Source organism: Hippoglossus hippoglossus, chromosome 16, assembly GCF_009819705.1.
Source record: "Hippoglossus hippoglossus isolate fHipHip1 chromosome 16, fHipHip1.pri, whole genome shotgun sequence".
Taxonomy (NCBI): domain Eukaryota; kingdom Metazoa; phylum Chordata; class Actinopteri; order Pleuronectiformes; family Pleuronectidae; genus Hippoglossus; species Hippoglossus hippoglossus.
This window is the reverse complement of record NC_047166.1, coordinates 5,640,063-5,666,765: the sequence shown is the minus strand read 5'-3', so window position 1 is coordinate 5,666,765 and position 26,703 is coordinate 5,640,063. Positions and strand designations below refer to the sequence as shown.

The 26,703-nt window shown below is 44.4% G+C and overlaps 3 protein-coding genes across 6 annotated transcripts in view; 1 reads left to right on the top strand and 2 right to left on the bottom strand.

Moving 5' to 3' along the window:
* The window catches only part of LOC117777400 (hemicentin-1-like), a 1,765,934-nt gene that overhangs the window by 1,300,998 nt on the left and 438,233 nt on the right, over nt 1-26,703 (bottom strand). The window lies entirely within an intron of this gene.
* LOC117777433 (free fatty acid receptor 2-like) lies at nt 1,848-5,281 on the top strand. Of its 4 annotated transcripts, none has more exons than XR_004616604.1 (3): nt 1,848-2,265; nt 2,822-4,925; nt 4,959-5,281. XR_004616604.1 is itself a non-coding variant. In XM_034612223.1 (2 exons), exon 2 carries the CDS (start codon nt 3,090-3,092, stop codon nt 4,098-4,100), a length of 1,011 nt encoding a protein of 336 aa, XP_034468114.1. In that variant the 5' UTR covers nt 1,848-2,265; nt 2,822-3,089; the 3' UTR covers nt 4,101-5,281. The 4 variants fall into 4 exon arrangements, 1 of the variants encoding a protein (XP_034468114.1); XR_004616605.1 differs by having other exon boundaries at nt 2,819-4,925; XR_004616606.1 differs by lacking the exon at nt 1,848-2,265 and adding an exon at nt 2,386-2,635.
* Nucleotides 16,514-26,703, bottom strand: part of iglon5 (IgLON family member 5) — a 96,940-nt gene continuing 86,750 nt past the window's right edge. The window contains exons 5-8 of the mRNA XM_034612224.1: nt 23,127-23,258; nt 22,744-22,864; nt 21,593-21,744; nt 16,514-19,565 (exon numbers count right to left, since the gene is read on the bottom strand). Of these exons, the coding sequence (XP_034468115.1) occupies nt 19,462-19,565; nt 21,593-21,744; nt 22,744-22,864; nt 23,127-23,258 (509 nt within the window). The 3' untranslated portion in view covers nt 16,514-19,461. The remainder of the gene's footprint in view (nt 19,566-21,592; nt 21,745-22,743; nt 22,865-23,126; nt 23,259-26,703) is intronic.

The window sequence follows — 26,703 nt, the reverse complement described above, 5'->3', positions numbered from 1 at the left end:
AAATTGAATAAATCTGCACCACATTTCACACACTTCTACATATCAGTTCTCGGAGTATGCCTGATATTTTTCACTAAGATCCATGAATTATTTCCTGGGAAATCTGGTAGAAAGGTTGGAAATCTCAGTGTTAAAAGAAAAACCAACATGTGATTCTTTCTTGCTCCACTTCCCATCCCTCCACCGAGAGTCGTTGAAATCTGTTCAGTGGTTTCTGTGTAATCCTGCTGACGAACAACAACACGAACAAACCGAGGTAATTACTGTTGAAATGTGAAAATATCTTCATGGCGTTAGAATGTGATGGTAAAGGTTGAATTCAGGCACAGAAAAAGATTTGGTAAATATCATCAAGTTCTTGTCTTCCACTCAACCGGGCTTGAGTCATAGCCGACTCACCACTTTTAGAGATGAGGGCACATTTATTTTTATGATTACTACTATAATACATATACACTCTATGTTCAGGAAAAAACACCCACCCCTACAATAGATTTGTATTAAGAACTGGATCAGACCCCTCCCACCTCAGTTAAATATGATTTGCTCCTCTGGTTCACGAGTCATTTTGGAGATTCCAGATCCTCCTTTGTGTGGTGAACTTATCTAGTTTCACTTTCGTCTGGGTTTGTTCTTGGGGAAACTTCAGTGTTGCAAAAAAATCCTGGTTACGGCCGATAATCGTCGTAGTTAAGAGCAGATTGAATAGATAAGAAAAGACTAATGAGGAGAATAATACGTTTCTGTGTCTGAAATACGTTTAGAAGAAGAAAAAAAGTATTTGAGATTTCTTGCAACAAGGGCCAGTCGTCAGTGGCTGATTGCTAAAGTGGGTTATCCTGCAGTGATGAAATATCACCGAGTGTTGCGTTAAAGTTTGTGCTTGAAACTACGTCTTAGAATTTCCATGATGCCTTACTGGAAAAAAATACACAAAAAAACCCCACCAGCCCGCGCAGCGGAAAACTCAAACTTGCATAATACAATGTGATTGTGAGACACTGATGTGTGGAATACTAATGTGACGATTTCAGACAGGAGGACGGCGCCTGAAATCCAAACGTTTCCCTTTGGGCGACTTGTCCGGGCTGCGGATCAATAGCAGGGGCAAGAAGTGACAGATGTAGTAAAAGGGGACGAATATCTAATAAAGAGTTGGGTCACACAGCGACAAAATACCCAAAACTCACCCATGGGAGTCAAGTGTTTAAGGACGAAGCTCAAGTGAAAAGTGCCTCGGCGTGATTTACATACATTAAGCAACATCAAAAGGACTCTTTGTACACCTCCGAGTCATTATTACTTCAAAAGCTCCTTTCTCTTGCTCGGCGAAATGAACCGTGACTACCTGCGCTTCACGCTTTGCCTCCGCGAGAGAGACTCGACCCTGCCGCTGTGATGTTAGCTGGTAAATATACAGAACGGGCCCCTGACCTCTCACATCTCCGAGGGTTTTTTTTTCAGCTGCAGAAAAACCGAGTCGACTCACAATAAGCGGCCTCATCAGTCTTCTGTGGAATAAACCACCAGTCAGGCATGTTTTGTTTCTTTATTTTTTATGACCGTGTGCGTTGTGTGGCTAACCAAACAACCAGGCTCTGTTTGGACAGTGCAGCCGCCACCGCGTGTCGTGAAGGGCGGGAACACTCCTGTCCAACCCCTCTCTCTCGTCATGAAGAGGGTCCATGGAGAAGCGTGGACGACTAAATGTGACTTAATAACCCACCATCACACAGGCCCCCTCAGACCAGTCTGGACCACTCACATTGAAAAAAAAAGAAAAAAAGGGCCCAGTTGTTACCACGGAAACCATGTTTGGCGAGCGTGGGTGATAAATGGCAGCGATATCTCCCTCCTAATAATTTCTATTATCTGCGCTGGATTGTTTAGATTATCATGCAAGTAGGGGGATGTGCCAGGTGACAGCCGGCAGGGGAGGACGGCTGCTCGACAGAGGAGATCGAACACACGGGCAATCATCACCGGTGGGTGTGCCAAGACACACAGCCGAGGGACGGGGGGGGGGGACCTTGACTTGTTGAGTCCAAGGAGTGGGAGAGAACATGTGCAACCTCACAAACCGCCAGCGCTGACAAGGAGGAAGTCAAGTTGCCTAAAATTGGTGGCAGTTCTCTGCTTTCATCACTTTCCGCTGTAGTAAAAATAAGTTTCCCCCCCCCCCCCCCCCCCCTTTTCGCCGTGGGACTATAAGAGCTGACCTTTGCTCAAACGTGTTCACTTTTCAGTGATCTTCGCACAAGTGGGGTAAGAAACCAGCTTTTTTTTCTCCTTGAGCTTAAATTCTCTATTTGTTTTAAATGATTTCTATTTTCTCGAGCTTTAAATTTCCTTTTATGACGCGTTGCAGGAATTAGATGTAGCCAAAGCTCGGAGACGCTCGCCGCCCTTGTGTAGTTAAGTCATTATGTTTATGAGGGTCATCATTTTCACAACATGTCCAGTATTTGTGCACAGTGATACAGTGGAGGCTGGGAGCTGGTGATAAAAAAAGCATCACTGTTGTGTATTTACAACGCAGAGGAAGCAATCAGACGGTTTATATACAAAACCATGTGCAGGACCAAAACACCGGCTCCTCATTAAGAGATGATTCAGCTCCACAGTAAACTCTGAAGTAGGGACAGAAATTAAAAAGGGGGCATAAAAAAATAGAATAGAGTTTATCTCTGGCTTCTTCCTGTGGTTTTTAACGTGTAAAAATTATAGCCGTGCACTCTTAAGCCGAGTGTCAGATGGACAATGGGCCGAAGTGGTGAGCGGTGCTGTGTGGTAATCTCTTTCCATTCTCTCTTATCAGCAGAGCTCAAAGCCCTCGAGGAAACGATGAGCGTTGGTTTATCGGCCGGGACAGGAAAGCCACGCTGTCTCCACGGGTTTGTTCCAGGCAGCTGACCCAATAAGACGCCTCCGTCCCCTGCGGTTCTGACCGCCTGACAGATCTAACCTCCCCGTGCTGCCGTGTGTGTTCAACCACCCCCACTCCCATACAGAGTCAAGGACATAATGCGACACATCTTGATCCCTGATTGACTGAGTGACGGATTGAGTGAATTACACCGGGCGCCACCATGCAGGAGTGCCACACCGGCCTGTGTCTGTCCGTCTACATCATCACCTTCGTGCTGGGCTTCCCCGCCAACATCCTCGCCTTCTACACTTTCTGCCAGAAAGTGAGGCAGAAGCCCACGCCGATTGACATCCTCCTCCTCAACCTGACCATCTCTGACCTCCTCTTCCTCCTCTTCCTGCCCTTTAAGATGCAGGAGGTCATGAACAAGATGGTCTGGGACATGCCCTACATCCTCTGCCCGCTGTCCGGCTTCGTCTTCTACATGACCATCTACAACAGCACCTCCTTCCTCACGGCAGTCAGCGTGGATCGCTACCTCGGCGTGGCTTTCCCCATCCACTACTCCGTGAAGCGGCGACCTATGTATGCTGTGGCCGCCAGCATCTTCTTCTGGATTTTCTCCTTTGTCCACCTGAGCATTGTGTTCATTGTGCCCTTTATCGGCCACGTAGACTCTCCGAACAGCACCAAGGGCAATAATGCCTCGGTGACCGGTGACAAGAAGGAGGTGTGTTATCAGAATTTCACCGAGGCTCAGCTGAATGTCCTCCTGCCTGTGCGTCTCGAACTCTGTGTGGTACTTTTCTGCATCCCTTTACTAATTTGCAGTTTCTGCTACATCAACTTCATCAGGATTCTGTCCAAGCTGCAGCACATTGACCGGCGCCGGCGCCTCCGGGCCATTGGCATGGCTTTAGGAACACTGCTGGTGTTCGCTTTGTGTTTTGGCCCCTACAACGTCTCGCACATCGTGGGTTATATAACATGGAAAAGTCCCGACTGGAGAGACAAGGCCCTGCTCTGCAGCACCTTTAACGCCTGTCTCGATCCTCTTATCTTCTACTTCTCCTCCTCTGCTGTGAGAGGAACTGTGAGCAGTGTGATACAAGGGGTTAAAAATCGCCTTCCCAGGTGCACGTCCTGTCACGTTCACTGGGGCTCGTGGGGGCGAAACAACAAGACTGCGAGAGATAAGGAACACAAACAAGAGGAGATCAATGCTATCTGACTGAAAGGGAGCTATGGACAGCTGCTTTGACTAATTTGTTTTTACATCCCTGGAAGCAGGAAATTAATGTCGTGTTTATGTTTTTACATGTGAGAAGATTGCACATCGTGCCGCACACAGCGCGGCGCGTCGCTGTTTGACTCTGTGATGAACTTCCTGCTCAGAAACGAGACAGGAGAGGAACTCTTCTGTCTGCAGGAGCAATTGGCGACAGTTTTTTGTGCAGCGTAACGTGCAAAAGATGCAGAGACGGGGCTACTTTGAACTGTCACATTCAAATGAACAATATTTATTACACAACAGCAGGATTTCACAAGATCTCCAGTAATGCAGTGAGGCGTTGTGGCGCTCCGCGGTGGAGGCGCCAACAAAAAGGATGTTTAAGCAACAGCTTTGGATGTCATCTCTAGGCAATGAGAGATAAAGCTCACGAACAGGAAGTGTCATATGTTTGTAAAAAGATGCTCATGAGGTGTTCTGTTTAAAAGAAATAGGGCTTATAGAGTAGTTGCAGCTCCATGTATGCGGCTTTTTGAGAATATATTTGTGTATTTTGTACTTTGTCTTATACAATTAAGGATGTTCTTGTTTCAACAACGTGACATTTACATTATGTTTTCGATCATTTTAATGACAAACATGGCTGTATTTAAAACCCATGCTGTGCTTAGATAGCATATATGTATGAATATATGTATCAATGCATATTATTTGTATGGAAGCTTTATGACAAGGGTTGTAATTATATAAGACAAAATGTAGATGCACTATTTTCATACGCAAATCATAAAAACACATATTTTACATAATTTGTGACTTATTCTTGTCGGAAAAGAACTGTGTGAGTGTGAGTGTGAGTGTGTGTGTTTCCATACATGCACGAGCGTACTTGAAGGAATAAGACAAACCACACATACAAATCCTGTCGTCCTATATTTGCGTCATTTATGACTAATATTTGTATGTGCACTAGTAGATGAGGGGTTTTCTGTGTGCGTGCATGAAAGAGCAGAGATAAGGACAAACTTGTTTTGTAGGAGTAAGCGATGAATGTGTGCGTTGTATGTAAATCTTCTGCCATGTTGCCGCCAATGTGCCATATACTGTCTGATGACATTTATAAGAGCAGCGTAGAATAAAAAAATAAGGATTAAGTCATAAGCAACAGCAAAATTATTGAGCAGAATCTTTTTTGGGGTTCTTCACCTCACTAATCTGTCCGTGCTGCAGAGGCACCATCTTGCTCCGGTCATTATCACTTGCAGTGTCTGTTGCTCTCGGCACTGCAGGCACGGTTAAATTTAACACCAACTTCCTTCCGACACGTGAATCAAGATCTCACACCACACACTGCCGACCCAAACAATGCTATCACACAAGCAAGCGCTGGCGTCGGCCGTAATCCTGTTTCGGGAGGATTATAGGCCCCGCGAGGAGGGTGAGCTGATCACTGTATCCGCCTGACAGGTGGATCATGCATGAAGTATTCATTTTGACACACAGACCCGGAGATGCGCGGGGCTAGCAGCGGCTGACACAATGAGCAAATCCGAAAACACGCCAGTCAGCACGTCACAGTGGTAAAGGGTGACAGAGATAAATAGCTTGAATGGGAAGAAAGGAGTCGGCGATGCATCGGTGTTTAGAGGATATGCTGCGTGTGGAAGCAAAATAGAATACGCAGCATGGGGCCCTGAAACTGGGGGAAGACTTTTTCAAACATCAAACACGAGAGCGACGCAGCTTCATGCAGCAGAATGAGCCGATAGTTCAGAATGAATTTCCCCGTGATGATGACTCTGGACTATAATTTGCTGTTTGTCAAAGGTTGGTCCCCTGAGACGAGCGTGCAGAGCATCCGGCTTGCCTTTTATTTATTTATTTTTTTCAGACCTATTTCATTCTGTGGTTCCTGGAAGAAAATAATTGGTTGTTGCGTCAGTGTTGACTCTTTCCTGACAATGTGTCATAGGTGACATGGATAAGGCTCAAGAACAAATGAGCCCCATGTGAACGTGTACACACACACACACACACACACACACACACACACACACACACACACACACACACGAGTGCGTGCATATGTGTGTGTGTGTGTGGTCCAGGTCCTAGAGGTATTTACATAGCCACATTAATAAGACCTGTCTTCCTTATGGGGATAATAATCAAGCCCCAATAATGTAAATAATTGCGCTTTGACGTGAAAACATAATTTTAGGTTGGGTTTGGTTTAAGATTAGGTTTAGGTTAAGATGAATGTTGTATATTCAAGCAGTAACTGTGGTTAAGATTAGTCTCCAGGAAATAAATCAATGTAATGTCCTTTGAAGTCATGGAGACTCGACTGTGTGTGTGTGTGTGTGTGTGTGTGTGTGTGTGTGTGTGTGTGTGTGTGCCAAAGGTAGATTGGAATATTGTGCTCACATGACGGATATCTTTTTCCTTTCACACAGAAACGTTTGACTGCTGCGAGGAGCGAGATCACATTAATTAACAATGTTTTTTATTTATTTTTGTCAAACTTCCCGTCAGATTATTACTCACTCACCTTCCAGTAAAGACACAAACAACCACAGCCGAGAGGAAACACACCTTAGGAATATTCCAATTTACCATCAGCTCATTTGAAGAGGCGCCTGGAAAGAGGAAGGAAAAGAGAGAAACACTGATTAGCTCGGACTTATCACGTTATTGAGCAGGACGGAATGAAATCAGGAAGGTTGAGCTGGCTTCGCTTGATGGACGCACACCTCCTCACTGGGAGGAGAGGTGTTTAAACATTGATTGGAAAAATCATTAATTTGTTGGAGTATTGCCGGCACTCTGTTGCCTTGGGATGATCGATGTCTGACCCACATTAACAGTCAAGCAGGGCGAACACTGAGCAGCGTGCAGCTCGTGGCATGTGAGGCCGTGTCGTGTCAGAGCAGGCGGTGTTATCTATTTACTATTTATTACATCGTTGGAAATGTAGAGGGAGGTTGTTCGGGGGGAAAATCCAGTTCTTTTTTATTCATCACGTGAGGTGACTGAGAATTGGAGACTTGGATGGAGATGAAATTATCCTGGTTTAATTGTCAGTGCACGAGCTGAGCAACTGAAATAGATATTACCAGGTTTTTCCTGATTGGATTTCCAACAAGCAAGTCTGTAGATTTAATGCATAAGCTGCTCAATTAAAGCATCAATATATATTTCAGAGTCGCATTATTTAGACATGTAAATGTCTTAATCCCGGTATAATGTTATATTAAGGTTAAACGGTGGCAACGTACATTAAACTATTTCAGGTTAGGGATTTTAAATTCTGGAGGGAACGTCCGACATATGACGTAGTGGACATGATGTTGGCGTGAGTCATAATCTGACTTTGCAACATCATAATCTAATTTAATTCATTTTAATTCAGTCTCACCACTCCGACAGCATGCTGCTGCCAACTCATCAAAACAATTAGATCAACTTTTCAAGGTGGTTATAGTGTCGTTATTATATTTACAGCTTGTTGCTTCTGTTCCACGGCGGCGAAAAACATATTATTTTGGGAAAAAGTGAACTTCCAAGAAATATTCCAGCAAACTAACAGAAAACCGAGAGCACAGAAATATGATGATGAGCTCGACAGTTTAAATCAGGTTATTTTCAGATTCTGGGTCAATGTTCAATCAATTCAACAGCTAAGAGCAGTGTTCGTGTTATTTTATTTTTGCGAAATTGCAATGACATGCTCTATATTTGCTTCAGCAGTGACTCATACCTGATGACAATCATCTTCTCCGTTGCAAACAGAGAAGCTGTGTCGTTACCATAACAATCTGTCAACCTGAAATGACAGAAGAAGAAATATGATCTCTGAGAAAGAGGAAGAGAAGAAACAAACTCTGTGGTTGTTCATCCACTGGAAACACTGCGGCCGACACGGTGGCACCGAGTTCACCGACCAGTCTGAGGACAGCTGGGCTCCGTCGGCCAGGTGTCTGCACAGGTTACCGTGAGGGATGGCGGCAGGAAGTGTGCAGTTGGTGACTGACAGGTGACCGATATCGGCCGCTGTGGTCTGGTAGGTCTGGGCGAGGGTGAAGCAAGCTGGTGTGGAATCCCCCCCCCCCCCCCCGGGTGAGGCAGAGGTGAACCCACTGACCTGTCTGTGGTTCCTGGGGGTAAATTCTGTGGGCAGGAGGTGGTGGTGGAGGAGGAGGAGTGAGTGTGATCAGATGAGATCTACATTGTGAAACCAGGTCATGGCTGCAGAAAATCATCATATAGAGCGAGAAGGGAAACTAGGGCAGAAATATGAAAATAGGTTGAGGTGGTATTAGTCATGATGTTGACCATCAAAACAAAGTAGAATAAACATATGGCAGGGAAAGAAAAACAAGACATAAGCAAAGATGCACAAATTGGAGTGAATACGTGTGCTGCAAAAAAAATGTATACATCAGTAGAACAAACAGAAAACCCTGTTTAACCTCAGTGTAATTCTGCTGTTATTGGTCCTACACCTGAATGAGGAAAAAGCAGCAACTAGAGACCCTTCCCCATAATAACACACATGGTTGTAATGGTACGTGAATGGGAGTAAACCCAGAAATCTCCCCCCTGCGATACAGGAGAACCCTTGTTGACGGCCTAAGCCTCAGATGGATGTGTAAGGACGTCGGTAAATCTGTCCTCCACCAAATTTATACTTTCACTTCTTCTACTGATCTGATTTTCAATTGCAAATTTAAATATGAATTGATAAAAAACATACAATTTATATAAAACAATATATACAGTATATTGAAAGTGTTAAAGAAGAATTTAAGAAAAAAAAGAGGAAAGAAACATCATTTGCTGTTTGGTGAAAGGCTCCATCTCAGCCAAAGAAAATCTAAGGGAAGCTACTCTTCCGCATGGAGGATTTCCACATAATAATTGAGCATTCCCTCTCTGCCTTGTTTTCTGGTGAGTTTCAATTCCCTGGGCAAGATCGATACAAGGCAGCGCACGGTGCCGGGGTGATTATTTCTAAATTTGTCATGAAACTGCTCAGGCAAGAAGATGAACTCTGAGGGTATTTCACATGACTGGAATTTTTATGGACTGAGCCTGGCCCTATGGTGGTGGACGTGGTTCCTAATGGTGCTTGTGCAGAGATGACGCACAAAACATCCAAATGAGACATAATCACCAGCACGGAGACGTTCTTCCTGCAGGACGTTCACCTCGCAGGATCACCCAGAATCCTCCAGGGCCACCTCGGCCATCCCCCAGGGAGGAGGCTTGATTCTTCTGCACGACGCTGTGTCTGGATGAGTTTTGGATGAGCTGCTTTTCTGGCTTCATTTTGAATCACTGGACCCTGCACTTGAGGGATTGGTCTTTGAAATGCCAGGAGAGACTGTCACACGGAGAGAGAGGGAGGATACCGTCTGACCCTCCGTCCCTCCTGGGTCGCTCACTGTCAGCGACGAAGACGGAGTCGTTCATGCAACATGTCGTGCAGGGAACTTTAAAAAAGTGCAGCACAAATACAATAAATGTGTTTGCATACGTGAGACAGCTGCAGGGAGAGAAGCCAGACAGAAGACGATCAAACAGAAAAAATAACAAACAGATGGAAAAACCTGGGCGTCAATTTAGTGTAATTTCACAAAACACCAAACACTGAATGTGATAAACTACTACTGCTTTTTTCTCAAAACTTTTTTTTTCCCCCCGACCAAGACTAATGCAGACACACTCGAGTATAAAAGATTTCAATACAAATGGGTGTTTGATTGCAGCGACTTGTTGTCTGGCTTAAGTGTGATGAAGGGATTATTAAGTGGGATGATGGAATCTCTGCAGAGGAGACAAGCAAAACAGTCGCTCGCAGCTGGAGAGGAGACGAGAACCAAACGGAAGACAACACAGAACGATTTTTCAAAATGTGTGTCTGTCTACCTTTGACTTTAATGCATCTCTAATTCCATTGTTTTCATCGTCCTAATCACTTACTGCCAGGACAGAGAACATTGATCACTGTCACAGGCAGTACAGTTAAAGGAGATGAATGATAATTACATTATGAAGAGTATTTTATTCCAAAATTGAATCAGGTCAATCTGCACCAAATTTAACAACCATTTAAATATCAGTCCCCAAATACAGGCCTTGTTTTTTTTTTACAAGATCCTTGGATTATTTTTTGAGAAATCAAAACTTTGAATAACAGCCTATCTGACAATGTTTGAGTAAGTAAAACGAATTCCTGGATTCGTCCCCTGATCCAGATCCACACCAAACTTAAACTGGTTCTTTCCTGACAAACATCCTTCCACCAAGTTTCAAAGGTTGGTAATCCCTCCTGTAGTTTTTACATAATCCTGCTGACAATCAAACAAACATGTGGGAGGTTATAATCTTGCAAAAAAGTAAAAATGTATAAACAGATGGAATGAGTGAAATTGAAAAAGGTTAAATAACAGATCCAATTGATCTGAAGGGGAAATCAATGGAAATACTGGAAAGCCACTAGACCAAACCTCCACCAAAGCCCAACAGTCCCCTTATTGAACCATATTTAAATTCACTAGATAAAGATTTGTACGTGGATCTTCTCAAAATTGCACAAAAACAAGTTTCATGATTATCCTTTGAGTAGTTTTTGCATAATCCTTTTAAAACCCAGCGCAGATGAAAACATAACCTCCCTGTTGGAGGTAATAAGCTTAACAGATATCGTTAAACATTAATAACTGAACTTGGGGCAGCAGTTCACACGGAGACATGTTCTACCCTGACCGCCCCGATGCCAATAAAAGAGGCAAACACAGGTGAGGCAGTTGTGCGGTTGCTGCCGCAGCTGTTTTCCACTCCGAGCTCGAGCGCTCGAAGTAATTTTCGCTTTTAGTTTGAAACTGACCGTGTTTTTCAAATCTGATGGTGTCAGCTTGTTTTCCCCGTTGCACTGTGTGGTTGGAGATTGTGGTTGATTAATAGTTCACGCTTCAACAGAAGCCTGAGTCTCTGAGAGCGTTGGGGTGGAGAGAACTACACATGTCAGTGTCTCAGCAAACAGCAGAAATGACACGACTACACAGAGTGAAACCACAGCGCGACAACGAGCTACTGCCGCCATTAGTGGAGTTCTACTCTATTCCTGTGCAATGGAGATGAATCTAAGAAATCTGTGGGATTTTGGTATTTCAATTTTAAGTAATTACCTATACTGGAGGAATATTTATGCGAAAAAGCCTTCGGTCAGAGAAGGTTTGTATTTACAGCTGCTTATAAACTACCACTAAAAAACATAAATAAACCTTGATGCGAGATAAAAGAAATAAACTTTCATTATTTAAATCTTCATATTTCCGTTGGGTTACAAGTCATGACTCGTTATTTCTTCCTCTTCATCGGCTTCGCTGCATCGTGTTGATATATTCCAAAAACCCTTGTTTGTTCCTAGTGCGATAGCTGCACATATGAATTAGTGAGTGGCCTAATGAGGAACAGTATAATGAATTCAGATCTGTGTTCTCTGGGGGGGGGGGGGGGAACACTTGTGATGTGAGGTGTAATCATCATCATCAAAGGGAGAAACACAAGTTTAACTAGTTAGAAAATGCGAGAGAGAAATCTGCTTAGATCTTGTCACTCTAAACTGAAAACTACAGCAAATCCACCCAGTGAAAACCCTACAATAATAAACCATTATAATAGTATGTCGGTATAATATTATATAATTCTATAAAAATAAACCTGATATATATTTTGGAAGACAGAGCATTTTGAGAGAGAGACAGATGTGACCTGTTGTGACCTGATAACATATTTTTGCAACCGAGAGCTTTTTCCAAATAAGAATGAAAGCTCAGAAAATGACACATCAGGTGAAGTGTGCGAGACTCATGCACTTATCAAATAACACATTAAAAGCACCTGCATGGACTGATGCAAAGTCAAGTGTCACCTGAAGTGTCTGTACAGAGTTTGTAATTTTAAATATCACCCCACTCATTCCACATTCCCTTTTTTGTTTGAGCCGAAAATATAATACAAAGGTTATATGTGTTATTTCACACATTGGAATACTCTTTTAAACTTTTATAAATGCATTTTCACAAATGCATTAACTTTTTATTATTATATTGCTTCTAAACAGGCATTTGTTTGTTTCATTGCTTTATTTTACCCATTGTCTTGCATGGACTTGTTTAAATTTGTACTTACACTGCATGTACAATTTCTGTCACTATTTGAAAAGTGCTATTTCAATTATTATTATTATTAATTAAATGAATATATTATATCAATATAAATGAAGGGAAGACTGGTAACATGTTGCTGTCATAATAAATGATTATGCTGCATTAGCCCTTAAATGCTCTTATAAATTTCTTTCATAATTAATGACTAAATATGTGCAACTGTGTTGAATTGGAAGATGAGGAAACACATGTTTGTCAATGGAGAATGTGCTCCTGTGTACAAGCTCACTAGTTTCTCATTATAATTAAACTAATAAAACAGTTTTTTAATCAAAGTGCAAACTGACAAACCAGTTAAGAATGTTCAATTTTCATAATAATTCTGTTATGACCCACTAATAATATTTATGTGATTGTTGGTAATTAGTTATGATTGGATATTACTATTTTATACTCTTTCTGACAGTGTCTCTTCAAACCAAACATTTGGACATTTTAATAATAAAAGAAACGGAGACAAACTTTTAGACGAAACAAAGCAGCGGCTCTTCCCCCAGCAGGAAGCAGCGAGCGCAAACAGCCCGCCTGCCCTCGGCCTCGCTCTAACCACAGGGGCCGACACGAAGCGCGCTCCCGGCAACAAACCACAAACAGTGAGCTCTGTTAAAAACAAAACCCATTTTTTTTATTTTTTGTCTCCCCTCCATTCGATATCATTTTAAACTCCCCTTGATGGATTTTGAAAAAATAAATAAAAGTCAAAGAAGACAAGTTCAGCGAATAAACAAATCAAAAGAGAAAGTACAATCATCGCTTCACAACGCCGAGCATCCGTCAGAGCAGAAGACAAATGGGTCGTTCCTTTCCTTGTTTTTGTCTGGTGATGTTACATTGATGGGAAGTTGACAACTGTAACAAAAGGCCTGTAAGTGTGTGCAGTGAAAACAGACGTGCCCTGTGTGGATCAGAGAATACTACACACACATGCACACTAATGTTAAATACTCATGATCCTTGCGGAGCCCATTACACACATATATGCACGAGTACACACACACACACACATACACACACAGCATTTATATTAGCAACGGCAGAGTGGGCAAACCTGGGGTACCAAGGAGGTCAGGGGAGGTCAGAAATCTTTCAGGTTTTCATTGCACAAAAAGAAACAGAGGAGAGGAAGATTGAAGGAAACTAAATATATGTGTGTGTGTGTGTGTGTGTGTGTGTGTGTGTGTGTCAGAGATGGAGAGAGATGGGTTTCACATCAACAACACTAACCCGAGCCCCAGCTATTCACAGTGGCTTCTCTTCTGGTAAAATTCGCTATTAGTTTCCAAAAGGTTTCCCAGTCACTGCATCGAGGGCTCCTGCAGTCTGTTCACTGATATCTCTCTCCTGAGGCGCACTGCACATGACCAGCCCCCCCCCCACACACATCATACATCCTGTCAGACATACATCCCGTCTCCCGAGCACCTTTCACAGTAATAAGACACTTGAAGCTCGTATGGGTGACTCCCCACCATCGCATAACTGCAATATAAATCAGCGCAAAAACACTGGTTTGTACTGTCACACAAAATGAATCCAAGTTCTCTCTGTCAGCTCCCCCCACGCCACAACCAATATTTACCCCCTCGCTTGATTGACAAGGAAAATGCCAGGCGTGGGCTGGTGATTCATAGAGGCCAAGTAATGGGACTCTTTCTATGTTGGTGATGCGAGGTGGGCGACTTAATGACTAGGGGAGACGTGGTGGGCGAGATGCGTCCATTGTTTAGTGCGGCCGGCGCGAGCGTCGCCGTTTGCTCGACTGCTCGGAGTGCGGCACGCTGTTAATTAGCCAGATGCTTCTGTTCTTAGAGAGGTTGACAAGACGAGGACGAGGGCAGAGCCGGCGGATCTGTGGCCCAACATCTCTGCTGCAGGTTTTAAATATGTACAGAACATCTAAACAACTGCAATGCAGGAATCTATATAACTATTTTTAGCTAATTACTAACGGAAAACACAATCTATCTATCTATCTATCTATCTATCTATCTATCTATCTATCTATCTATCTATCTGCTGCCGCTAATGAATCCTGATGTAGTCGAGCGTCTTCCAGCTGTCAGGTGACTCCTTCATTAACCAATCCGACTTGGTGTCAAACACCTGAGTTGCACGTGTGTTGGCGGCGGCGGCGGCGTCCCTCGTCACAGTCCTCTCCAGCGCGCCGTACACTAATGCACTCATTAGCCGCACTAATGGAAAAGCGCTGGGCCTTAATAGACTTGCAGCATTGACTTTGCCCATGAGAACCGAATGAGCCTGTAGGTAGTTGGTAAACAATGGATGATTAGGATAATATATGGGAATTAGGCATGCTCTGCTGTAAAGGACATGAGCAGGGGATTTGGAGCGGCGATAATCATTCATATGTGACAGTAATTCTGTGCATCCTGACACTGACGCTGCAATGTCGGCAATTTCTCCTATTATCAAATTACTACCTCTTACACGTTAGTTATGGTCACGTCTTATCTTTTGTGCGTTTTATGTCCAGACATCTGGACACATCGTATCAAACAGCTGTCGACGCGGACAACAGCAAAAGTGATCAGGTCACATTGCTAATGAAATCGAGTGCGCCACAACAGCAGCCGTTAGAGTGTAAGCGCCCGGGGAACATATCGGTTAACTCTGCGCTATGTAGCACAACAAACAACAAACAACAGCCGCCTGGTTTGACTATAAAAAAAAGGGAAAAACAAATGATTAATTCTTCACTCGCCCGGATCTGAACCGCGGCTCTGAACACATAGTTTACTGAGCTGACATTACAGCTTCACCAAATAGTTTCAGAGAAGGGCTTAAAAATCGATGTGCAATTAGCGGTGTCTTGTATCAGGCATGATGAATTATGCTCTCTGTTCTAAGGCCGGTCTATAGACACTTGATCAGCTCGGCTTCTGGGGACCTGGCTGAGGCGGGGCGGGGAGAAATTGCTCTATTCCAGAGCCATTCAGTCGAACGTATTGATTAACCATTGCGGCCTGTTTTGAAGGTGTGTCTGGGATCGGCTCTGCGTGCTGGAAGGGTTTTCGTGGACCAGGTCCGCTGCCACGTATATAAAACAAAGACGGTGGTACATTCAAACCATCTCTCCCGTGGTTACACTTACTTTGCTATTCTACAGTCTGGCCTTCGAAGCACCATAATTACTATTTCACTATTTCACTGCAGCCGCTCAGGGATGATGTGCGGTATCTGTCCTTGAAGAGCGTCATTACCTGACTCTTCTCAGCAAAAGGCACAGTGATCCAAAAACCGTCAAATGCAAGTATTTTCTCAAATCCCTGCTCCTGACGTGCATTTCGTATGTAAACACAATAAAAAAAAAGCAAAAAAGTAGAATTTATTTACAACTATATAAATCCACCTCTTTTTGTAGCTACCATGTGTGTAAACCCTGTATTTATATCTTACTGTACGAGAAAAAAAACACAGCTCTCAGGGTGAAGTACAACGCAACGTACTGTAAACTGGCAAACAACAGTTTCCTGTAAACAGATCATCATAACCTTCAGCTGCAGCAGCCAATCAACACGTTCTCATCAGGGTGCGCCGCGTGTAATTAGGGGCCGAGCGAGCGTCTTGTTTATACGACTGTAAACTCATCCAACCCCAGTTGGGCTGTTATTTATACACTTGAAGTAGGCCAGACTGTGTTTGTGATCAAGGCTATGTTAATGCTATTCATATTACATAGTGCAACCAGAAATAGTGTGTGGTGCTCTTTCCCCGGCGACTCCTGGGAAAGACCACAGCGCTCAAGTTTTGGAAAAATAGCAATACGAGTGCCTGTCTGTCTTCTGCTCCTAAATGAAGAGTTCTCTGTCTGGTCGGTGTCATCCCATCTCCCTCCGGCTCTCGGCTTTCTGGATTTGCACTGTCGGGGTATCCTCCCTCAGGGCCCCCCCGGTCGGAGCGGTTGCGTCCTCATCCTCCCACAAACTGAGCACCCAGGGGATCTGCTTCCCCGCACGCCCCCCCCAACACCCTCTCTCTCACCCCTTTTCACACATGACATCATGACATGGCGTCTCATCATTGAAACATGTTCTTTTACTGCTTGTTTGTACAAATCCCCACATTCTGTGTATCACTACATATTGCCTGACCCCCCCCCCCCATCCCTCCACCCTGGACCCATAAAACCTAAACACAACATACAATGTTTGCTTATTGTTTTTGTTTTTTTTTCAAAATCCACCCATACACAAACACTGACGTGCTTTTTTTCAAACCCACATTGAGAAACTTGACAGTATGTTATGTTTTTTTTGTCGTTTTTTCTTTTTTCTTCTGGTTTTTTTTTTTTCGTGTTCTTTTTCTTCATCAAGGACATTTTATGTACATACAGATGTTATATGCCACTTACATGGACGAGTGTATGAGTGAGAAAAAAAAGAAACAGCGTGAAAGACGGAGATGATTTGACACAGAAAAAAAATAAGCACCGACCAAACAACCTGCTATTGTGCTTGAAATGGAATCCATCGTTATTTCTGGAGCGACAGCGTCCGAGCACAAACAGTGCGTGGTCAGTTACACGCGCGACCCGACTACATCGACTTTTTCAGCACAAAAAAATGAAGGACCATTGAAACAGAGCGTCACAATCATTTCAGAGTACTGCACACAGTAAAAGTACAACAGACTTATTTCATATACCTTGTTAATGGCAATTTTTTTCAGATATTACACCACAGCTTTAACCATATCTGACAGCTCTTGCACAGTAGAGTTAGGGGTTATTGCTGGTTTCAAACAAAACAAACAAAAACACATTCAGACAACCGATTCGATAATTCCACTTTCAGGTCGCAACAGTCAGGGTTCGGGTAAACTCATCTCTCCGTGCAGACTCGTTATGGCAAATTTGCATATAGTCGCTGCGTGTGAGTGGAACATTGTTTCAGCGGAGAAATGAGGGGCTTACCTCCCACTGTTTGTGCTGCACCGGGGGGGGAGGGGGGGGCAAGTGGCTGGATAATTGTGCCATGGGGGGTTTTGTAGTGCCCATGCGTGTAACAGGTGCACACTGGAGGGAGAACCGGTGCACCAAGGCGAGGTTGTCCTTGAAGAGGATTCCTGTCAGTGGCAGGATTGAGCTTGATTTATGGGGGCCATCACGGGCTGGCAGGAGGGGGCAGGTGGAGCCCGGGCTCCTTCACTTAGCCAGCCACAGGTAATGGCTAATTACATCTTTATCTCCCTGTGGTCGGGAGAACAAGAACGGACTCACTGCCACGACCAGGGACTGACATGGATCCAAATCATTTATCTAGCTGGTCGCAGAGAAGACACACGATGACAGGTTGACAAATATGCTGTAAATGTGTGAGATGCAGTTTTTCAGCATGACAAAAACAAAAGGTCCAATACACACACTGTTACAAATTATAAATTACATCATCATCATCATTCACCGCTTCTGGACTTTGGATGAAATTATCCCTCAGACTGGTTCAAATGTGACTTTAAAAAGCTTGTCATGGCAAAATAGAGCACATCACTTTGAAAACTTTACATGTTTAGTTTTTTTTTTTTCATTTCATTGTTGTCGTTCAATGTGTGTGACTTCTCAGAGTAAAGTACAAAAGTTATTTTTCCCACGCACGGCTCAATACCATCGGAATTTGTTCATTTTTTTTTTTTCTCACATGGAATTACTATTCATAGTTGTTCAAATACTTATTAACATCATCATCATCGGTAGTATTATTAACACCAAAAAAGTAAAAGCAGGTAACCTTGCAGAGTAAAACAGACACAGTGCAGGGACAGGAGGGAGGGAGTGTCGGGGGTGGGGTCGGGGGGTGGGGTCGGGGGGGGGTTGGACTCACAACAGGAACATCTCTAACCGGTACATGCTATCAACAAGCGACACAGAGGATGGAGCCGCGGCCTCGAAACAGAAGATATCGTTGTCGCTGGACAGTCTCTCGCTGCTTCAGGAGGCCGGGGGCAGAGTCGAGGCCGACGGGGGTGGAGGGGGGTGGTGGGGTGTCATTCGGCACCAGGCAACTTGAAGTCACCGGCCAGGCCTCTGTACTGCATATATTTACACAGGGGAGGGGAGGGGAGGGGGTGACACGGAGCAGAGAACACTATAGCGATGCGAGGGGGCGACTAGACAGAGCACGTTGAACAGGGGGCGGGGGGGGGCTTAAAAAAGGTTTGGGTCGTGAGGGGGTCGACATGCGGAACCTTGGTATAAACCCCCCCGAATTACATAAAGGGTTATTTAAGACTGACGCCGTCACAACCCACCCTTCTTTTCAGTTTTTAAACATTTTGACATCATTCATAGCAGCATCACTGCTACACAGTTAAAACCAAAAAGCCATACACATGAGTGAGTGTGTGTGTGTGTGTGTGTGTGTGTGTGTGTGTGTGAGATCAAACGGTGACACTTCACATGGCCACCAATTAGACTTTTTTTTCACATGACCGCCAGCACCACATCATCATTTTGCACAAATATCCACCATATTATTGTGATTTTATGTATAATTTCCATAAGGCAAACATTGTAGGTCAGTCATTAGTCTATGTGGTATATTATATAAATGATCGTCCAGTTGTTAGATTATCTATTTTCTCATTGATCACCGACACAAATAATCATTAATATACACTCTCTGTCCACATCGGCCCAGTGGTAATAATGAGGGCAAAGCAAGGTGAGGCGGGAAGTACCGAGTCAGACAAATCTGCAAGGCATTCTGGGAGAGAGAGAGAGAGAGAGAGAGAGAGAGAGAGAGAGAGAGAGAGGCTGTGTGTGTGTGTGTGTGTGTGTGTGTGTGTGTGTGTGTGAGAGAGAGAGAGAGAGAGAGAGAGAGAGAGAGAGAGAGATAATGACAATGAGTTGACCTCAAAATGGAATTGAGGGTGCCGGGGTTCTGGGCGGGTGAGGCGGTCGTGTGTTTGATGCGATGACTCGATGGCTCCTGGAATAATGCATATTCTTTTTGTTCACAGTGATGGGTTCGTAATTAAAGAATTTAATTTCCTTCTTCCTTCCGTTGAGGGAGGGAGGGAGAGGGGGGAGGGAGGCGTGGAGGGACGGCGGGCGGTCGGGGGGCTTTCGGGGGCTTTTAGGGACGATTCCACACGGCGCTCCATCTTTACACCTTCAGCAGAAGAGCGGCAAAGAGAGAAACCCAGACGCACACGCCGGCGCTCATTCCTGCGTGTAAGGCCGTCCCTCGCCCCTCTAGGGCCCCCGGTCCTGGAAGGAGACAGCGGGAACAAAGTGAGAGAAGAGGGAGGGCGGGGGGGGAAGAGGGAGAGAAATATGTTGAGTCAAAAGCAAACAGGAAGCCACCAGCACTGCCAGGTGTGAGGTGTAAATTTTAAACCTAATCCAATTAATTCATCAAATTAATGATGATAATTTGCAGTAATTACTATAAGCAGGTTGGCCTGTAGCCAGTCATGATATAACATTTCTTACTATTACAACTACATTACCCATTTATCAACAGCTATGAAGTCATCCCTCTAATGGGGGGGGGGGGGTTGTCTCAGGCAATGACACAAGTTAAATATGCAGGATTTCTGCAGGGTCTGAAAACATCTGTAATGGTCTGAATTTTAGGCCTTAAAAGGTCTTAAATAAGCTAAAATTGTACGTAAATGGTCCGTTTTTATGTCGCACTTTTCTAGTCTTGACTCAACATAACAACTACACAACAGTTCACACACACATTCATACAGTGCATCTTTGTGCAGCACTTTCTCTGTCACACTTCACCATCTGCACAGCTGTAAGGGGGTTCAGCATCTTGCCCAAGGTGTCGTGGAATGAGGGAGACTAGGATTGAACCACTCGACCCTCTGGTTAGTGGACGACCCGCTCTTCCACCTGAGCCACAGCCCCCCCGTTCTTAAACACTCTTAGGTCAGTCTTAAATATCTTAACTCTCATTTAACGCAACTTGTGTCTCATGTCTCCATGTGTTGTATTCCTTTCTCAACTAATCCAGATATTAGCACGTTGTAATAACACTACAAACAAGACCAACATGGAACTGATAACCGAGTCGACAAACACAGCGGTCAGAATATATCTCAGTACACGTGGTTCGGCTGTGAGTAGGACTATGGATACCTACTGTCTCTGTCTGTATTTGCAAGATAACGTGGCTACTAGAGCTTATCTTCAATTATGGGGAAAATGTAATTCACTCTGAGACTCCCATGTTCCTTCATATCTGTCGTATTTGACATAGGTCTTAAATTTCATTCAATATGGTTTTACAAAGGTCTTAAAAAGTCTTAAATGTGACTCCAACCTGCAGAAAGCCTGTATATGGTTCGTCTTGAATTACAAAGCAAGTAGTGATAACCTGACAACGAGGTACAAACGCAGGGAGACAGTCAGGAAAGGCCACAACAGTGAGGGCCATCATATGAATAGAAAAGCGACAAAAGTGTCTGATTATGGTCCTATTTATATTGTGTGTGTGTGTGTGTGTGTGTGTGTGTGTGTGTGTGTGTGTGTGTGTGTGTGTGTGTCCAGAACAGAAAGGAGGTTTGTTGTGTTTCCATCGATGGCAGGAGTAGATTAGAGAGGAAAGGGGAGGCAGAAGGACAGATGATGGAGAGATAGCCTGACAGAAGTGGCAGCTCTGGTGGAAAAAGAGAGCGGGAAGATGTATGGGTCTGATGGCGGAGTGAGTCATTGAGGAGGGACTGGCTGAGATAATGGGTAAAGGAATGAAAGAAGAAAGGGGATAGATGAAGGACTCAGCGTTTGGAAATGGAAGGGTAGGAAATCGTTCATTGGGGACGGTTAATGTGAATTTGGGCTTGGAGAGAAATGACAACTTCCCGGGACAGAGCAGAGAGAGAGAGAGTGTGCAGGAACATGTAGGAACGAGAGATGAAGGGTGAGCGAATGAAAGATAGAAAGAGAGAGAGAGAGAGGGAGGGAGAGGGAGGGAGGTGGTAATGTAGGCAAGCACATCTTTAATGGGGCGGAGAGAAGCGAAAATGGGGAGAAGGAGGGAGGAGAGGGCTGAGGAAATGCTGTGTGCAGAGCTAAAATGAGATGGGACCAAAGATGGAAAAACGGTGTGTCACTGCACATGTATTCCACCGTGGTAGAGTGTCACGTCTGTTCAAACCCGTGCACGTTGATTGATAACCCCACGAGATAAAAATTTAAGCGCAGTCGTGTATTTTTTGCGAGAGCTCGGCTTTTGCGTGCGCTCGTACGTGTGCAAGCCTGCACGCGGTTCTGTGATGACTTACGAAACAGCAGCATGCTGGCGTTGGAGGCGCCCAGACGGTTTGAGGCGAAGCAGGTGTAGTTGCCAAAGTGTTTCTCTGTCACGTTGGTGAAAAGCAGCAGCGAGCGCGTCTTCTCGTTTTTGATCCTCAGGGTGTTGTCACTCTCCACCGGCCTGGGTGGTGGTGGTGGTGGCGTAGGAAGGAAGGAAGTGGGAAGAAAAAAAAAAAGAGATGAAAATGGCTGTCGGACAGAAAAAGAGATAAGATAATACAACACAACATTGCACCCGGTGACTCAGCCCTCGTGAGATGCTGTTTTTTTTTCTCCCTGCGTCTCCGTGCGACGCAGTCCCCCCACACACACACATCGGCTGTGTCTCACCTTGTACTAATAGTGAAATCTAACAGTCCATAAATAAGAGAGACCTCCTGCTGGAGCCCATTATACTCTATTAACAGCTCTCTTTGGCTGGCACAGGCTTGTCTAAGTGCTTCTGCCTCTTGCTTTTTCTGATGCTAAATCAACCTGACTCTTCTCCTTTTCCCCCGAACCTCTTACAAACTTGGAAGGACGGCTTGCATGTGGGTAATAGAGATAAAAAATGTTTCCAAAATGCTAATATTTTCCCAGAGATGACAAATACAAAATAGATTATCTATGACCCTATCTAATGTCAGAGGTGAGGCCAATGGACGGTGGCCAAGACCACATCGACTGTGTGCCAGAAGAAGCTGAAAAACGTATTGTCTGATAAATGACTTGGTTTTTTCAGTTCTTTAGTTTTATAATGCAACACTATTGCCACCTTTACATCTCTGGCATCCACACTTCTCCTACGCTGCTGGGCCTTTACTTTGAAAACTGCTGTGAACGTTTGTGCCAAATTTGAAGAAATTCCGTCAAGGTGTTCTTGGGGTGTTGCGTTAACGAGACCAAAAACTGTTTTTCTAGGGTCAAAGTGTCCTTAACCTTTGACCTGTGAACACCCAAATTCTACTCACTTCTTCTTGGAATCCAAATAAGCATTTGCACTAAATCTAAAGATATTCCCTCAAGGTGTTCTTGAGATATCGTGTTCACAAAAACAGAACAAATGGAGGGACTAACCACTGGCTTACTGCGGATGTGGCCACAGAATCACATTAGCACCGGACTTGTTGCTGGTTCTCACCTGTGGTCGTCTCTGTACCACTCGAAGGAGGCTGGTGGGACCGCCATGGCTTCACAGCGTAGGATGGCTGTCTTACCAGAATGAGCTGGCATGTTCTTCATGTCCGTGATCATTGGAGGGTCTGGCAGGAGAAGCCAGGGGATGAAAGAACGGACAAACAGAGGGAGGGAATTGAGCAATTAGTAAAAAACCTGCCCTCACTGGTGAGTCCAGTCGGGTCAGTCCATAAGGTTGGAAAACCCCCCGGAGAGAACAGAATTAAGATGTATGAATTCATACATACTAATGCATCTACTGTATTTCCATATACCATGAATACGTCATTGTGCTATAACCTGGCTGTGAATTGAATTATCACCTCGGGGCTGTGGGGAGATACTTACAGTTGACCGTGACCTTGACCTTGCGCTGATCAGGTGGAGCCACTCCATTGTTGGTGATGCATTCGTAGTCCTCGGCCTGCTGCCTCTTGATCTCTGTGATGTCGAGAAACTCCCCCTCGCTCACCAACCCATCTAGTGACGTAGGACAAGAGGTCAAAGGTGACAACACAGTACATCAAAAAGGAAGGTGAGTGACATTTGAGGTTAAGCATGTGAGATTCTGAGGTTTAACAGCCTGGAGGATGCACAGATGCTTACATCAAATCATATATGCATACTCAAATATAGGGGCGTTGCAACAGGGTAGGCAAAGCAGACCATGAGCGGAGAAGGGGCCCCCAAATGGCTGATTATATTAGTCCACAGCAACAACAATATTGTCAGAACGCCCTTAAATTCTACGATCAACCGTATATCTGCCATAACCCCCTAACAAGGACCCAAGCCACTAACTGTCTGTCAAAAGCTTTTAGAGGTTTGGTTGAAGATGAGAGTGTAATTGTGTTTGAGCCTGGGATGGTGATGCAGGGCCCCCAGGTTCCTTATGCCCGGGCCTCCTAAAGAACCTACAAACACTCCTGTTTAAATGTTACCATGGAAACAAATGTCCAATACCAACACATAAAGCCAGGTAATAATGAAAAATGATAAATTCATGAAATTCATCGATTGCAATGCAAGATTACATAAAGTACCCAAATGAATGTTTAATGCAATGAACTGTGGTCCACCTAATCCATTAGGTAAGAAAAAATTGATTTCAATTTGCTGCTTTGATTAACTTGGCCGACAGAAAACTACAACAACAACATGAAATTATATATAAATATATAAATGTACCAGCTCTACTAGAATGTATCAAGTAAAAAATATCACATTTTGATCATATTTGTCTCATGTTACGAACTAAAGGCTCCAGGATGGTTTGTTCAGAGCAGTAACGGGTCAGTTGGTGAATTTTTGTATCGAGTAGAAATGATTTGGCAGCAGCGACGAAAAAACATTCATACGGAGTCTGGGGAAATTCGAAGCTTTGCCCCCATGGAGTGGACACACCAGGGGGCCACGGCTTGTTCACTACATTTTGTAGTGAGAGGAATATTTGGCTGTTATTTGATGTTGACAAACTCCCCCCGGTTCCACCAAAACCAAATTAGTCACTTTCCTTTTTTTTTTCTCGTCCCTCAGGCAACAAACACAGAATCTCTTCAGAGGGGAGAGTTGAATGGTCCGGCTACAAGTTATTGCTCCTTCATGTGAGGGGGAATGGATGTCGGTGGCGTTATTGGATCGACGGTGGCAGAAAGAGAGAAAGAGCACAAACGGAAGAAGAATGAGCGAGCGTTCACCCCCCCCCCCCCCTCCTGCAAGCCAGCTGTCTCACAGCCTCCAAAACCATTAGGTATTTTTTTCTGGCCTTTACCCCATTAAAGAAGTCAGACTGTGGAACACGACATAATATATAATCTCACCACTAACAAGGAAATCCAGCTCTTAAATTGCTGCTCACTTTTCCCTCTCAAAGCCCCAAAAACAAACACACACACACACACACACACTGCTGTCAATCAGTGGACCTTTACTTCCCCTCACAAACACACAAACGGCTCCAAAGCGCACTTGTGAGCAACACTGACGCAAAAACACACGCACACACACACACAAAAAAAAAAACGCCACGATTATTCCTGTCAGAGATTAGCGCGGCGGTTCTAATTGAAGATTATACTGGAGGATTATTAGTGCGGCTACTGAGCTGGAGACGATTATTTGCAGCTGCTGCGGTGGAGGCTGAGCAGCGAGCGAACAACCGCGGTGATGGCTGCCGGTGCCACCCGAGTGAGTCCGGGTGGTGGGCCCCTGTGGGTGATGGGGGGGTGGGGCGGATGGGTGCAATGTTATTCACTCATTCCATTAGTGTAATAAACACAGCTCTCCTGTGACATCTCTGTCAGGAGGGGGAGAAACGAGCGGAGATACAATCAGACAACAAGTGCTGGAGAAATTACACACAAGGCTGCTACAGCTGACTTCCACGAGGTAAAAAGGACAAAGAGAATAAAAAATGAGAGCAATCGAGCGCTGGAGCGAGCGTCACAGACACAGAGCGGTAATTTGCGAGAGATACGGAGCAAGAGACTGAAAGAGATACACAGATGTAACGATAAGAGTGAAAACGCCGTCATAAAGGGTGAAACGGTGAGAGTTCGGTGTGGGATGTGATTCGCTCTGTCCTGGACTCTATACGTGGTGCGATGTGTCAGTGTCAGAAGGCAGCAGCCTCCCTCTCCCGTCCCCCGAGATCTGTGGACCTGCATCGCACACTTGTCTCCACTTTGGTGGGAGATGGTATCTGACTGGAGCCCGGCCCCTGGCTCCCCTACAATGGTCTGTAAAATACAGCTCCATCAACCACTTATGGCTTTTGAAGGAGCCTGACTCCTGACCACCAGAGATAGTTGAATTGCACCTGAGAATAGAGAGAGCAGGCGGGGGGGGAGGGGGATGGGATTTGGCGCTGCAGTGAAACCGGGCTCCGTTTTCCTGGCAGCACTTTGCGCCGGACTAGATCATCAGGACACTTGATTTCTTGGCTCCTCTTATCCGCTTCCATTACAAAATCTACCGTCGGGGCCGAGAGGTGTGATGTCGGGTTAAAACAGAGAAGGATGGACAGGCTGTAGACAGACTATAAAACCTGTCATTTGGAAGAGTAAGGGGCCAGAATGTGTTTGAGTTGAGACGGCTCCTAACGGGAGATTGTTGTTTGTACCATCTTGTTCAAATCAATCATTCTTTTTGTACCATTTGTCTTCCTCCTCATCATGATGTACGTCCACGTCCTGTGCAAAGTGTGTTGATAACGTGCAGTGGCAGCAGAGTAGAACTTTTGAAAATGTACATTTAGTTACAAAAAGTTAAGAAATAGTTTGTTCATGTTTCTATGTTTAAAAATTGTTTGGATCCGTGTGTTTGTTTTGCAAAATGTGAGGAGAAAACATGTTGGATTTGATGATTTATTACGGTTTATTGAATTAAATAACCTTTTATCTTCGGTTGTACAGCACTATTGTGATATGAGGCGTTCAAAGGTTTTAAAGAGGAAAAGATCAATTGATCCTATCGTCTCATATAGACTCAAACTCCAAAGAAACATCACTGAGTCAAACGAAGCATGTGACACTTTATTGTCTTGAACATGTGAACTAGTTTATTTTGACTCAGCGCCACCCACACTGTCCTGTTACGGTAAATTCTGACTAATGTCCAATAACTCAAGGTTGAACATTTTCTTCCAACGAATACAGTATGTGATAAACAGGAATTTACTCATCATTTTCTGTGAATCAAGATTTCCAGCCTTAAAAATGAACTCAAGCTCCTAAACATGCTTGATAAGGCTTGACATGTGTTTATTACTGTCTCTGTTGACTCTGTTGATTCCTTCAGACTTTCCCTTGTGTCATCGCCTGATTTCCCAAACCACCTGCTCCTGATTCCCACAACCAGCCGCACCTGAGTCTCATCAGCTTCACTCAGTATAAACAGGCTGAGTTCAGGTCGAGCGTCCCAGTGA